Source organism: Mobula birostris, chromosome 3 (genome assembly GCF_030028105.1).
Source record: "Mobula birostris isolate sMobBir1 chromosome 3, sMobBir1.hap1, whole genome shotgun sequence".
Classification (NCBI taxonomy): domain Eukaryota; kingdom Metazoa; phylum Chordata; class Chondrichthyes; order Myliobatiformes; family Myliobatidae; genus Mobula; species Mobula birostris.
The window spans coordinates 208,319,284-208,334,721 of record NC_092372.1 but is presented as its reverse complement, the minus strand read 5'-3'; the positions used below and the strand labels follow the sequence as shown (position 1 = coordinate 208,334,721).

At 41.3% G+C, this 15,438-nt stretch overlaps 1 protein-coding gene across 3 annotated transcripts in view; it reads right to left on the bottom strand.

Annotated features, from left to right (window-relative positions):
* Nucleotides 1-15,438, bottom strand: part of lmbr1 (limb development membrane protein 1) — a 213,207-nt gene that overhangs the window by 192,527 nt on the left and 5,242 nt on the right. For all 3 annotated transcript variants that reach the window (XM_072254043.1, XM_072254044.1, XM_072254045.1), the window contains exon 2: nt 8,356-8,428. In XM_072254043.1, the coding sequence (XP_072110144.1) occupies nt 8,356-8,428 (73 nt within the window). The remainder of the gene's footprint in view (nt 1-8,355; nt 8,429-15,438) is intronic.

Genomic DNA, 15,438 nt, shown 5'->3' with positions numbered 1-15,438 from the left:
TGCCAAAAAACATGCTTCTCAGGCACTCTAGTATTTTTCCCGTCTCACCTTAAACCTATGCCCTCTAGCTTTAGAATCCACTATCCTGGTGAAAAGAGTGATTATACACCACATACATGCCCCTCAAACTTCTGTAAGGTGACATCTCAACCTCCTTGACTTTGGGGAAAGCAGTCCCATTCTATCTAATTTCTTCTAACTCAAGACCTCCAATTTAGGCAATACCCTTCTAAATCTTTCATGTACCCTCTCTAGCTCAATTACATTGCATGACAGCATGAAGTGCATAGGAGGCTCTTCAGTACAATCTCATCAAGGCCTTGCACATCTGTAAAATGATGTCCCACCTCTTGCACTCGATCTCTTGGTCGATGAAGACAAGTTTGCCATATGCATTTGTCACCACCTTGCCTAACTGTGTAACCACTTTCAGGGAACAACAAACTTGTACATTCCATCTGCCAATCTTTTGCATGCTTTCCCAGTTGTGCTTCTTGTAACCTCAGATCCTATTGCAACAAATCATGTTTAACCTCAGGCAACTTTCTTCATTGTCCATTATGTAACCAATTTTGGTGTTATCCACGTTCTAATCTTGCCACCTGTATTCTTAAACTTTTTATCTGATGCCTTCTATCCCTTTTATGCCTCACCCTAAACTTACGGGAAAAAAGTTTCTCATTATACACCCCATGTCCTTTAGTACATAATTTTGTACACCTGATCAGGTCTCTCTCAGCCTACTGCATTTCACGAAAAACAAACACCACCTATCCAATCTCTCATAATTAAACCGTTCTACTTACACCCTCTTCAGCACTCTCTCCAGTGCAATCACATCATTCTTCAACTAGAACCGCCACAGTACTCTAGCTATGGCCTAACCAAAAGTTCTGTAATGCTGTACCACAAACTACTTATACACAGCAAATAAAACTCAACATCTAATATGCCTTCTTCAACTACTTACCTGTGCTTCCATCCTCTGGGAACTATGGACTTGTGCACCAAGGTCCCCAAAATCCTAAATGCTCTCAGAGGCCTTGTCCTACCCAAAATGTATCACCACCCACCTATCAGGATTAAATTCCATCTCCCAGAAAATGTAAGTCACCTCATTGCCCTTGATAACACCTAAAAATACTGCCAATACTAAATAAATCTCTCAAGTTGGCATAGTCTAGGATTTGTTACGTGAAATTGAAAACTATCATGCCCTTTATTGATTAATAACAAAAGAAATCAAGTTTATTCTATACATCTAAATACCTTTGAGTACAAATAATCTGATTATTTTATTTCTGAACGTAAGCAGCTCTATAATAGCACCATTAAGTACAAACCACTAAACTGTCATAATGCAGATTCTTTTCCAATGGTGCATACATCAATTTTGTCAGGATCATTCCCAATAGTTCTGAAAACTATTCCCACACCACTCTTTATCCCTTCTGGCACCAACTCTTACAGGCAAGAGATTTCAGTGATTTTCTCTCACCTCACATTTCTTTTTTTTGCCCAAAACTTGAAACCAATGCCCCCTGATCCTTGTACCACCTGCCACTACAAATAGCTTTGCTCTATCTATCTTAACAATTCCCTCTGCAAAATCTGAAAAGTTGGCTCAGATTATTTTTTCTTCAAATGCTGTCTGGCATGCTGAATACTGCTATCACTTTTTTCTTGCATTGAGAACAACTCCAGCTCCTCAAGTCTCAACTTACTTGACATCCCTCACTGTGTCATGGTTTCTAGTCAAGTCTTTTCTGAGCCATCAGTAAAGTAAGTAAAGGCATCCATTAGTCTTGCGAGACCATGGATCTGCGCCTGGAAAGTCTTCACTTTCTAGGGCGCAGGCCTGGGCAAGGTTGTATGGAAGACGAGCAGTTGCCCATGCTGCACATCTCCCCTCTCCACGACACCAATATTATCCAAGGGAAGGGCATTAGGACCCATACAGCTTGGCGCCAGTGTCGTCGCAGAGCAATGTGTGATTAAGTGCCTTGCTCAAGGACACAACACGTTGCCTCAGCTGGGGCTCGAACTCACGACCTTCAGGTCGCTAGTCCAATGCCTTAACCACTTGGCCACGTGCCATCACATCCTCCAGAAATGGATGGAATATTCCTGTTAAGTCCAGTGTTTTGCACAACTTAAACCTAAACTCAGTTTCTTTTGTACTCTGTACTTCATTTCTTAACCAAGGAATTCATAAGCTTTACTCCCTCAAAATATTATGTCACTTTCGAGGATTCATACCACCCAGATCTCTTTTTTTGCTCCACCTCTTTATATCGTCTTTCCTTACGTTTGTTTAGCACACTTGCAAATTTTGTATCATCGGCATATCTGGAAATTTTATTCTCCACACCCATGTCTTGGTATAGACATGAAAAGATATTCATTTCTCATAGGGGGGAAAAATTACTTTTCCCACACAGTTCAAGTATTACCATCCACTCAATTTGAGCAAGTTAACATTCAAAATTTTGGCATTTAATTTTAAAAAACTAAATTAAGTTCAAGGGCCGACTGATTTCTGCAACCACAGCACAAAAATTAGGCAATTAGTTAATGCACTGCAACTTCCTAATGAAGACAAAGTAACATACTGAAAATCAAGTAATTTCTAAAATACAATATTTACTAATACTTTGCAGGAGGAGGTCCTGCAAAGAGAGTTTAGGGAGTTAGGTGCAAAGTTGAAGGACAGGATCTCCAGGGTTGTAATTTCAGGATTGCTACCTGTGTCACATGCTAATGAGGCTAGAAATAGGAAGATAATGCAGCTAAATACGTGGCTAAGGAGTTGGTGCAGGAGGGAGGGCTTCATGTTTCTGGACAATTGGGCCTTGTTCCAGGGAAGGTGGGACCTGTTCCGACGGGACGGGTTGCACCTGAACTGGAGGGGGACTAACATCCTAGTGGGAAGGTTCACTAGTGTTGCTCTGGGGGGTTTAAACTAGATTTGCAGGGGGAGGGGAACCAGAGTGTTAGAGCAGATAGTGAGATGGAGGAGGATAAAGGTCATGCAAGAACTGCAAGTATAGTGCATGGAGTAAAGCGAGATCTAACATATAAAGAGGCTTTGAGGAAAGAGAAGCAGAATAAAGGGTGTAAAGGTAGTAAGGTAGAAGGGCTAAAGTGCGTGTACTTCAAGAATGCAAGAAGCATCAGGAACAAAGGTGATGAACTGAGAGCTTGGATACATACATGGAATTATCATGTAGTGGCCATTAGAGACTTGGCTGGCACCAGGGCAGGAATGGATTCTCAATATTCCTGGATTTCAGTGCTTTAAAAGAGATAGAGAAGGGGGAAAGGGGAGGAGGGGTGGCATTACTGGTCAGGGATACTATTACAGGTACAGAAAGGGTGTGTAATGTAGCAGGATCCTCTTTTGAGTCAGTATGGGTAGAAGTCAGGAACAGGAAGGGAGCAGTTACTATACTGGGAGTATTCTATAGGCCCCCTGGTAGCAGCAGAGATGCCGAGGAGCAGATTGGGAGGCAGATTTTGGAAAGGTGCAAAAATAACAGGGTTGTTATCATGGGTGACTTTAACTTCCCTAATATTGATTGGCACCTGATTAGTTCCAATGGTTTAGACGGGGCAGAGTTTATAAGTGTGTCCAGGACGGATTCCTATCACAATATGTTGACTCAGGGGAATGCCATACTACATCTAGTATTAGGTAACGAACCGGGTCAGGTCACAGATCTCTCAGTGGGTAAGCATCTGGGGAACAGTGACCACCGCTCCCTGGCCTTTAACATTATCATGGAAAAGGATAAAATCAGAGAGGACAGGAAAATTTTTAATTGGGGAAGGGCAAATTATGAGGCTATAAGGCTAGAAGTTGTGGGTGTGAATTGGAATGATGTTTTTGCAGGGAAATGTACTATGTATATGTGGCCGATGTTTAGGGATCTCTTGCAGGATGTTAGGGATAAATTTGTCCCGGTGAGAAAGATAAAGAATGGTAAGGTGAAGGAACCATGGGTGACAAGTGAGGTGGAAAATCTAGTCAGGTGGAAAAAGGCAGCATACATGAGGTTTAGGAAACAAGGATCAGATGGGTCTATTGAGGAATACAGGGTAGCAAGGAGCTTAAGAAGGGGCTGAGGAGAGCAAGAAGGGGGCATGAGAAGGCCTTGGCGAATAGGGTAAAGGAAAACCCCAAGGCATTCTTCAATTATGTGAAGAACAAAATGATGACAGGAGTGAAGGCAGGTTGTAAATTAATTTTAAGTGCTTTAGAAATTGTCGAAAAAACTGACTTCCAGAACTGTTCTAGTATAGAACAAGACCAAAACATGTGTCAGTATAGCTGTCTCAGTTTACAATGTAGCTATCGAAGCAACAATAACACATGTTATTGCACTTGTTACATTGATAGCTAGGAGGGCCATTTTGTTGAAGTGGAAGGATACATCAGCTCCCACTTTGTCACAATGGTTCTCTCAAGTGATGCTATCTCTTAGTTTGGAGAAAATTAGAAGTCGAACCTTTATTTGATTTTGAGAAAAGGTGGGGTTCATTTGCTTGTTATTATCATTTGAGTTAATTGATATGATTTCCTCCACGATCTAATTGTAAATTTTTGGTATATTTTTTCTTCTTGCTGGCGGTTTGATGTTTATCTTTAGAAGCTTTTTGTATGACGCATGCCTCCGGGTTGTACACCTAATGGGGTTTTTTCCCCCACTTTTTCTGCTTAGTAGGGTTTTTTTTTTAATCACCACCAAAAATTTTTCAATCCTTAAAATAATGGTTATTTTCCTTGAGACACTGTAAGTGTTGTTTACTTCAATGTACTCGTGTTATTTTTGAATAATATAATAATAATAAAAAGATTTGAAAAGAAAGAAAGGATTGAAAGTAGGGCCGATTAGAGATAGAGGTGGGAAGATCTGCCTGGAGACTGTGGAGGTCCTCAATGAATACTTCTCTTCGGTATTCACCAATGAGAGGGAACTTAATGAAGGTGAGGACAATATGAGTGAGGTTGATGTTCTGGAGCATGTTGATATTAAGGGAGAAGAGGTGTTGGAGTTGTTAAAATACATTAGGACGGATAAGTCGCCAGGGCCTGACGGAATATTCCCCAGGCTGCTCCACGAGGCGAGGGAAGAGATTGCTGAGCCTCTGGCTAGGATCTTCATGTCCTCGTTGTCCACGGGAATGGTACCGGAGGATTGGAGAGAGGCGAATGTTGTCCCCTTGTTCAAAAAAGGTAGTAGGGATAGTCCAGGTAATTATAGACCACTGAGCCTTACGTCTGCAGTGGGAAAGCTGTTGGAAAAGATTCTTAGAGATAGTATCTATGGGCATTTAGAGAATCACGGTCTGATCAGGGACAGTCAGCACAGCTTTGTGAAGGGCAGATCATGTCTAACAAGCCTGATAGAGTTCTTTGAGGAGGTGACAAGGCATATAGATGAGGGTAGTGCTGTGGATGTGATCTACATGGATTTTAGTAAGGCATTTGTCAAAGGTTCCACACAGTAGGCTTATTCAGAAAGTCAGAAGGCATGGGATCCATGGAAGTTTGGCCAGGTGGATTCAGAATTGGCTTGCCTGCAGAAAGCAGAGGGTCGTGGTGGAGGGAGTACATTCGGGTTGGAGGTTTGTGACTAGTGGTGTCCCACAAGGATCGGTTCTGGGACCTCTACTTTTCACGATTTTTTATTAACGACCTGGATGTGGGGGTAGAAGGGTGGGTTGGCAAGTTTGTAGACAACACAAAGGTTGGTGGTGTTGTGGATAGTGCAGAGGATTGTCGAAGATTGCAGAGAGACATTGATAGGATGCATAAGTGGGCTGAGAAGTGACAGATGAAGTTCAACCCAGAGAAGTGTGAGGTGGTACACTTTGGAAGGACAAACTCCAAGGCAGAGTACAAAGTAAGTGGTAGGTTACTTGGTAATGTGGAGGAGCAGAGGGATCTGGGGGTACATGTCCATAGATCCCTGAAAGTTGTCTCACAGGTAGATAGGGTAGTTAAGAAAGCTTATGGGGTGTTAGCTTTCATAAGTCGAGGGACAGAGTTTAAGAGTTGCGAGGTAATGATGCAGCTCTATAAAACTCTGGTGAGGCCACACTTGGAGAACTGTGCCCAGTTCTGGTCGCCTCACTATAGGAAGGATGTGGAAGCAATGGAAAGGGTACAGAGGAGATTTACCAAGATGCTGCCTGGTTTAGAGAGTATGCATTATGATCAGAGTTTAACGGAGCTAGGGCTTTACTCTTTGGAGAGAAGGAGGATGAGAGGAGACATGATATATATAGGTATACAAGATATTAGGAGGAATAGATAGAGTGGACAGCCAGTGCCTCTTCCCCAGGGCACCACTGCTCAGTACAAGAGGACATGGCTTTAAGGTAAGGGGTGGGAAGTTCAAGGGGGATATTAGAGGAAGGTTTTTTCTACTCAGAAAGTGGTTGGTGCATGGAGTGCACTGCCTGAGTCAGTGGTGGAGGCAGATAAACTAACAAAATTTAAGAGACTGCTAGACAGGTATAGGGAGGAATTTAAGGTGGGGGGGTTATATGGGAGGCAGGGTTTAAGAGTCAGCACAACATTGTGGGCTGAAGGGCCTCTACTGTGCTGTACTATTCTATGTTCTAATACATTTATCCAATGTTGACCTTGTATTAATGCATGGCCATCAATTAGAAATGGTATTACTGATTTTTCCCCGCTATGACTCAGTAGACAGTTCCATTTTACATTTGAATACATACATTAGCACCAATGCCAACCAATTTTTTTTTAACTACTTTAGATAAAACAGGGGCAAATTCATTGACTTGGGAGGTTAGGTATTGTCAATAATGCCAAAGACACAATCCCAAAGATAATGAAGCTCACTATAGCTCTCTGGTGAAGTCAACTCAGCAAAATATTGAAACAAAACCCTCGACTTCCTGGGTTAAAAAAAGTAACTGCAACAAGCTTTCTGGGCAAACATCAAAGATAAATATAACACCAAGCTACTGACTTGAACTAAGGTGATTAGAGAACTTCAGTGACAGTTGAAGACTTCAGTGGTATCGCGTTAAATTGAACATTTTTGTCAATTAAAGAATAAGAAAAAGCAACCAATGAAACAGATTCATTCTACAAGCCATACTCTGATTCAATGAGCTCCACACATTGTTTCCTACTAAAATAATAAACAAGGTGCAAAGAATGGTTATTTATCCCTGTACCAGATAAGAATGTATTCAGTCACTGCCCTGTGTGAGAAACACTGAAATACACACTTAGTGGCCACTTTATAAAGTACATCTGCTCATTAATGCAAGTATCCAATCAGCCAAATATGTACCAGCAACTCAATGCATAAAAGGCATGCAGACATGATCAAGAGATTCAGTTGTTGTTCAGATAAAACATCAGCATGGGGAAGAAATGTGATTCAAGTGACTTTGACCATTGGAATGAATGGTGGCGCCAGACGGGATGGTTTGACTATCTCAGAAACTGCTGATCTCTTGGGATTTTCACACACAACATTCTCTCGAGTTTACAGAGAATGATGCAAAAACAAAACAATCAAGCAAGCGTGAGCAAAAACACCTTGTCAATGAGAGTGGTCAAAGAAAAATGGCCAGACTGATCAAGCTGACTGAAAGGCAACAGAAACTCAAATAACCACTTTACAACAGTGGTATGGAGAAGGGCTTCTCTGAATGCAGAACATGCTGAACCTTGAAGTGGATGGGCTACCTGGATTCACTTCTCTGGTTAGGCAGACTCTTGTAACCAATAAAGTGGCCACAGAATGTATAATTTTGTAGATTTTTCCCCAGTCTTTCTGGTTGGTTACCAAATAGAAATTTTTCTGGTAAACAGTCAATGAGACAATAATTAACCAAGCAAACCATACACAATGCTGGTGGAACTCAACAGGACTGGCAGCATCTATGGAAAAGAATCGACAGTCAACGTTTCAGGCTGAGACCTTGCAAGAAGGTGGAGGAGGGAAAGAAGTGTACAAGGTGGTAGGGGATAGGTGAAACTGAGAGGGGAGGGGTGAAATAAAGAACTGGGAAGCTGAATAGGGAAAGAGATAAAGGGCTGAAAAAGGGGGAATCTAATAGGAGAGGGTGAAAGGCCACGGAAGAAAGGGAGGGGGGAGGTGCACCAAAGGGAGGTGATGAGTAGGTAGGGAAATAAGGTGAGAGAGGGAAATGGGGAAAACGGTGAAGAGGGTGCATGGGGCAATGGCTGGAAGTTCGAGAAATATTTAACATCTTTTGTTCATCCCATATAGAAGTTTATAACCAATTTTCCCCCTGAACAGTTATTGCTGCAAGTTCAATTTATGGCTGAAAATCTTCACTAACCTGGTTTCCTCTTGTACTTGGTGATAATGAAGTAGGAGATTGTGTACAGAATAGTAAATAAAAGGAAGCAAATCTAAAAGAAAACGAAAACATTCATTAGAAACATCCAGGTGATTAGCTTTTTCTTATGAACATCTACCTGCAAATAGCACATTATGCATTTTAACACTTCACAAGAACACGTCATCAATCGAGAATGGCAGTTTACTGAAAAAGCAAAACTACCTTGATAATCCTAATCTTTCCTACCTATGCCTCAAACGTTCACTTCAATACACAGTTTCCTCACTAATCCATGTTCTGCTGAACAATCTGATCTGCCGAACAATCTGATCTGCCTTAGCAAATCACAGTATGTCACCCAGTTTCATTCTTAACATTTCCAGCACAACATTAGTATTACAGATTATACAAGGCATAGGAACAGAATTAGGCCATTCAGCCCATCAAGTCTGCCTCCCCATTGCATCAGGGCTGATTTATTATCCCGCTCAACCCCATTCTCCTGCCTTTTCACCATAACCTTTTGACGCTCTGATTAATCAAGAACCTATCAACTTCTGCCTTAGATATACACAATAACTTGGCCTCCACTGGCGTCTGTGGCAATGAATTCCAGATTCACCACCCCCTGACTAATTAAAAAAAAACTTTTCTTCATTTCTGTTCCAAGTGGACGTCTTTCTATTTTGAGGCTGCATCCTCTGGTCCAAGACTCCCCCACTACAGGAAATGTCCTCTCCGCATCCACTATCTACACCTTAAAATATTCAATACATGTCAATGAGATCACCCCTCATTCTTCTCAACTGCAGCAACTACAGGCCCTCGTATGTTAACTCTTTCATTCCTGAGATCATTCTCAAACACCTCCTGAACCCTCTCCAATGCCAACAGACCTTTTCTTGGATAAGAGGCCCAAAACTGCTCATACTATTCCAAATGTGATCCAAGCAATACCTTATAAAGCCTCAGGTTTACAACCTTGCTTTTAAATTCTGGTCCTCTTGAAATAAATGCTAACATTGTATTTGCCTTCTTTACCACCGACTCAACCCGCAAGTTAACCTTCAGGGAACGCTACACAAGGACTTGAGTCGGTGGTGATGAAGGCAAATACTAGTTAGTATTCATTTCAAGAGGTCTAGGATACCCGAGCAAGGATGTGATGCTGAGGCTTTATATGGCACTAGTGAGGCCTCACCTTGAGAATTGTGAACAGCTTTGGGCCTCTCATCTTAGAAAAGATGTGCTGGCATTGGAGAGGGTCCAGAGGAGGTTCACAAGGATGATTCCAGGAAAGAAAGGTTTATCATACAAGGAACATTTGATGGCTCTGGGTCTGTACTCGCTGGAATTCAGAAGAATGAGAGGACATCTCATTGACCCTTTCAAATGTTGAAAGGCCTCATCCATTAAGGATGAGGTTTTGGGGTAATTGGAGGTGCATGATAAAGTTGGCCAAAATCAGCACAATTTGCTTAAGGAGAAATTAGGCCATCTGGCCCATCGACTCTGGTCCGCCATTCAATCATGGCTGATCGGTCTTTTTTCTCCTCCTCAACCCCAGTTCCTGGCCTTCTCCCTGTAATCTTTGATCCCATGTCCAATCAAGAACCTATCAATCTCTGCCTTAATTACACCATATTTCCCATGGTGGGAGAGTCTAGGACAAGAGGGCATAGCCTCAGGGTAGAGGGGCGCCCTTTTAAAACAGAGATGTGGAGAAATTTCTTTAGCCAAAGGTGATGAATCTGTGGAATTTGTTGCCATGTGCAGCTGTGGAAGCCAGGTCATTGGGTGTATTTAAGGCAGAGACTGATAGGTTCTTGATTGGACACAGCATCAAAGATTACAGGGAGAAGGCCGGGAACTGGGGTTGAGGAGGAGAAAAAAGACCGATCAGCCATGATTGAATGGCGGACCAGACTCAACGGGCCAGATGGCCTAATTCTGCTCCTAAGTCTTATGGTCTTGTGGACTCCAAGTCCTTCTGCACCTTTGATTTTTGAATTTTCTCCACAGTTAGTAAATAGTCCACACCTTTATTCCTTCTACAAAGTGCATGACTATGCACTTCCCTACACTGTATTCCATCTGCCTCCTCTTTGCCCATTCCCCCATTCTGTCCACATCCTTCTGCAGGCACCCTACTTCCTCAACACCACCAGCCCCTCTATCTATCTTCAAATCATATGCAAACGTGGCCACAAAGCCACCAAATCCTTCGACAAAAACGTGAAAAGCGGTCCCAACACCAATCCCTGCAGAACACCACTAGTCACCAGCAGCCAACCAGAAAAGGCCCACTTTATTCCACTCCTTGCCTCTTGCAGTAAGCCAACCTTCTATTTACGTTAACACGAGGAAACCTGCAGATGCCGGAATTTCAAGCAACACACATAAAAGCTTCTGGTGAACGCAGCAGGCCAGGCAGCATCTCTAGGAAGAGGTACAGTCAACGTTTCGGGCCGAGACCCTTCATCAGGTGTGTCCTGACGAACTCCAACAGATTTGTCAGACAAGATTTCTCCTGAAACAAATTGTGCTGATTTTGGCCAACTTTATCATGCACCTCCAATTACCCCAAAACCTCATCCTTAATAATCATCTCCAACCACTGAAGACAGGTTAACCTGTCTATAGTTTCCTTTCTTCTACCTCCCTCCCTCCTTAAAGAGTGGAGTGCCATTTGCAATTTTCCAGTCCTCTGGAACCATTCCAGAATCTAGTGATTCCTGAAACATCATTAGTAGTACCTCCACAATCTCTTTCAAAACCCTGGGGATGTAGTCTATCTGCTCCAAGTGACTTGTCTACCTTCAAACCTTTCAGCTTCCCAAGCTCCTTCTCCTTAGTAATAGCAGTGACACTCACTTCCACCCCAACACTCTTCAATTTCTGACATTCTGCTAATGTCTTCCACAATGAACACCAATGCAAAATACTCAAGTTTGTCTGCTATTTCCTTGTCCCCCATTACTACCTCTGGAGCGCAATCTTCCAGAGGTCCAATATCCACTCTCATTCTCCTACTCTTTAATCTGAGAAAAAAAAACAACTTCACTTTTGGTATCCTTTTTTATATTTTTGGCTAGCTATCCTTCATACTTCCTCTTTCTGGTTTTTTAGTTACCTTCTGTTGTTTTTAAAAGCTCTCCAATCCTCTACCTTCCCTCTAATTTTCATTATATTATATGCCTTCTCTTTTGTTTTTATGCTGTTTTTGAAACATATCTGTTACATCGTATTACCTTAAAACAAAGAACTTGATTCATTTATGAGAAATACCAAAGCAGATAGTGAGAAATAGCAAAGACAGCAAATGATAATTTTAAACTGTTGGCTTATTTCTGAATTGCAAACTCAATAAACCTTGTATGTTAGAAGGAAACTAAATCATATGCACATAAATGCTCCAAGTATCTTACAGAACTGGTGGCTTATAGGTACAAATCAACATGTGGAGTGAAAGTGAGAAATGAGAGAAACACCAAGCCTCAAACTTTTAAAATCAAAAAACAAACCTTAGTTTAGCATCCTCTCAAATTATCCTTCAAAAATCCCTCCAAATGAATTTGAGGGTACTGCTATGTTTTTCCAAAGGTATTGCTATACATCAGAAATTCCATGTAGCAAGCTAAATATAGTATGTCAGATGCATTTCTATTCTGGAAATGATGCAACTCCAAACATGATACAATGATTCACTGCTGTACACTTAAACCTCAGTGGTTAAACAATTACCTTTTGTTCTGTGGTTCAACAACCTGTCAGATGCTTGTCCCATCAGTTCACATTCCAGAATCTTTTTGAATAAACTAATACTATACACCCTGACAATTGGAGCCAAATGGCCAACATCTGTTATAAGTGGCAAGAAACTGATATCTTTCTGTTTTATCTGCATTTCCTTTGGTCAAGTTAACTAAATAAAATGAAACCACTGTCCAGACACCTCCCACATCCTCCTCCCATATCTTCTTTCTTGCCCATATGAATTTCATATTGTTCAGAAGAACCACCTCACAATAACAAAGCAGAAGTGAGCCAAATGGTTCCTCAAACCTGACACAGCAAGCACTATGATCATGGCTAAAAAGCACCAGGTCTCAGTGGCTCTACTGTGCCAGTTCCCCATAGCAATTAATTCTACAATCTCTTAAATGTTTTTTTCTATCTCCATTTTGAATACCTCCAATGAACTAAACTCCACAATTGGAACTGGAAATGGCATTGCTTTATTATCACATGTACTGAGATACAGTGAATAGCTTATCTTGCATATTATTCATAAAGTTCAAAAGTTCACACTGCATAGAGACAAAACAATATTAATGTAAAATAAAGTGTAACAGCTACAGAGAAAGTAGGTAAACAATAAATGTAATATGATAAGGAGGTAGATTTGTAAGGATCAATGGGGACATGCCAAATTTCTTTATCCTCTTCAAGAAATAGAGTTTTCTTCTCCATGGTGCCCAAATGGCTGAACCAGAACTGATCTATTGATGATAGGAACCTGAAGCTCTCAACCAATGATGCAGACAGTAGAATGTGCATTGCTTCCGTCATACCAGCTCTTTTGTTTTGCTGATATTGAAGAAAAAGTTGTTGCTATGACAGCACATTACTAAACTCTATCTCCTCCCTGTACTCTAACTCAAACATTATTTGAGATATAGCTCAGTACAGTGACATCATCAGCAAACTTGAAGTTAGAGCAGATCTGGCCACACAGTCATGAGGAGATGATGTAGATTAGGGGCTGACAACACAACCTTGTGGAACATCAGTGTTGAGAATATTCATGACAGAGGTGTTGCTGCCTATCCTTGATGATTGTGGGCCATTGGAGAATTCCACAAATCCATCATTTTCTTCAAGGAGGAACTTCCATGTAGCTCTGTTTTCAATGACCACTCTCTAACCTCTTATCCATGCCCCTTCATTCAAGGCTCTCCTACTAATGGAAACATCTCAACCACAATTCCCTTGCAAGATCAACTCACATTCTTCTATACTCTAAAGAACAGAAATCCAACTTCTTTAGTTTTGCATGTTAGGACAATCCTCTCATCCTACGAATTAACCTGGTAAATTTCCTTTGGTCCGCCTGCATTAAGACATTATTTAAGTGGACCAAAATGGTTCAGAGATTACTGAATTCATCAACACACTGTACAATTGTAACAATACTTCCCTATTTCCAAACTTTCATGCACTAAATGTCAATATGTTGTTTGCCTTAATCACTTGTTTCACCTGTCAGTTAATAAATTATACAATCTTGAGATTTGTTTGCTTACAGGTAGCTACAAAGCAAGAAACCTGAAAGAACTCAATTAAAGAAAAATAAATCAATAAAATAAATACATTTCGAGGAGACATTGACAAGCTTTCTCATGGCTGGTGCTAATGGTATTGGGAGAAGTGTGTTTGCATGAATTGAAGGTTGGAAATTGAAGACAGTTGGAATATATGGGTTGCTTTCAGACTGGAAAGATAGATTTAACAATATTGTATAGCCAAAGGATTAGTTATTGACCCTCTTTTTTTTAAAATGTACATACCATCTCAAGGTTGTGAATGTTTGCCTTATGGACACCCTTATGTGTGAACATGTTCCATTAAAATATTATCAAACTCAAAAGTCTGATGTACATACATGCATCTGTTTCTACCAATGATAAAACTAACTTCCTCTCTTTTAGTAAATGTTGTTTCTTATTTGATTTGTGTGCTATTCATTGCAGTACTGTGGAGTTAAGATTACCATACCGTGTTTTGTTTTCGTTTGCATATTTTTGACTTCTAGACAAAATCATTGTATCAACGTCTGCAAAAATTGAACCAGTTTGTAATCTGGGGAATGGCCTGTATATTAATGATTGGAAGAGTGGTGGAATATTAATGACACAAAAATAGGTGGAAGGGCATGTTGCATTCAGGGCATCGGGTTTCTGAAACAGGATATAAATTGATTAGGTAAGTGGACACAAATTGGCAAATGGAGTTTGAATCTTTGAATCTACCTGCGCTATCAGCTTCAAACTACAACTAAATAAAGTAGGCATGCAGGATCAGCTGATGTGATGGAACTGCATGACGTGGGAACGGGTGGATCCCATTGTAGTTCCTGGTGACAACATCTGCAGCAAATGCTGGTCACTCAAAGAGCTTAGGCTCTAAGTTGATGACACGGAATCTGGGAGAGGAAAAAGTTACCTGGACTCAGTTTCAGGAGACAGTCTCACCCATTAGATTAACTACTGAATGCGTGGTCAGGGACAAGAGAGTGTGACTGCAGGTGAGGCAAGTAGGAGGCCCTAGAGGTAATGCTGAAAGAGCGTCAGCCCTTGAGCTTGCCCAACAAGTGTGGCCCCCTGTGAGGATGAGTGACAGCTGAAGAAAGGATGAACAACTGAACTGTGGCACCATGGTTTACAGAGCTACTCAACAGAGGGAAATAGACACAATTCTCTGTTGCAAGGATCAAGAGTCCTGAAGGCTGCTTTGTCTGTCTGGTGCCTGGATTGAGACATTTCATCCGACCTACAGAAGAATTTTGAGAGGGAGGAGAACGATCCAGTTATCATGGTCCACATGAGTACCAACAATGCAGGAAGAATAGGGAAAGAGGTTCTGCTGAGAGAATTTGAGCAGCTACAGACTCAATTAAAATGCAGCATGAAAAATTAATAATCACCGGATTATTACCCAAGCCATGAGCAAACTGGCACAGGGTTAGTAAGATCAAAGTTAAATGGGTGGCTCAAAGGTTGGTGCGGAAGAAGTAGGTTTGAATTCATGGGACATTGGCACCAGTATTCAGGAAGGGAAGAACTGTCGGATGGTACAGCTCCACCTGAACCATGCTAAAACCACGGTCTTGGCAAATCACATAACTAGGTCTGTGGATAGGGATCTAAACCAAGTAGTTGAACCTATCCTCTCTACAACTTGAAAAAGTGAGAGGGTAGGAGAGGTTACTGAACGCTCCTGAATAAAGAACAAAACATAAATTTTAGAAAGGGACAAGTATTAAACTTCAGGCCATATGGAGACAAAATTGAAAGAGTG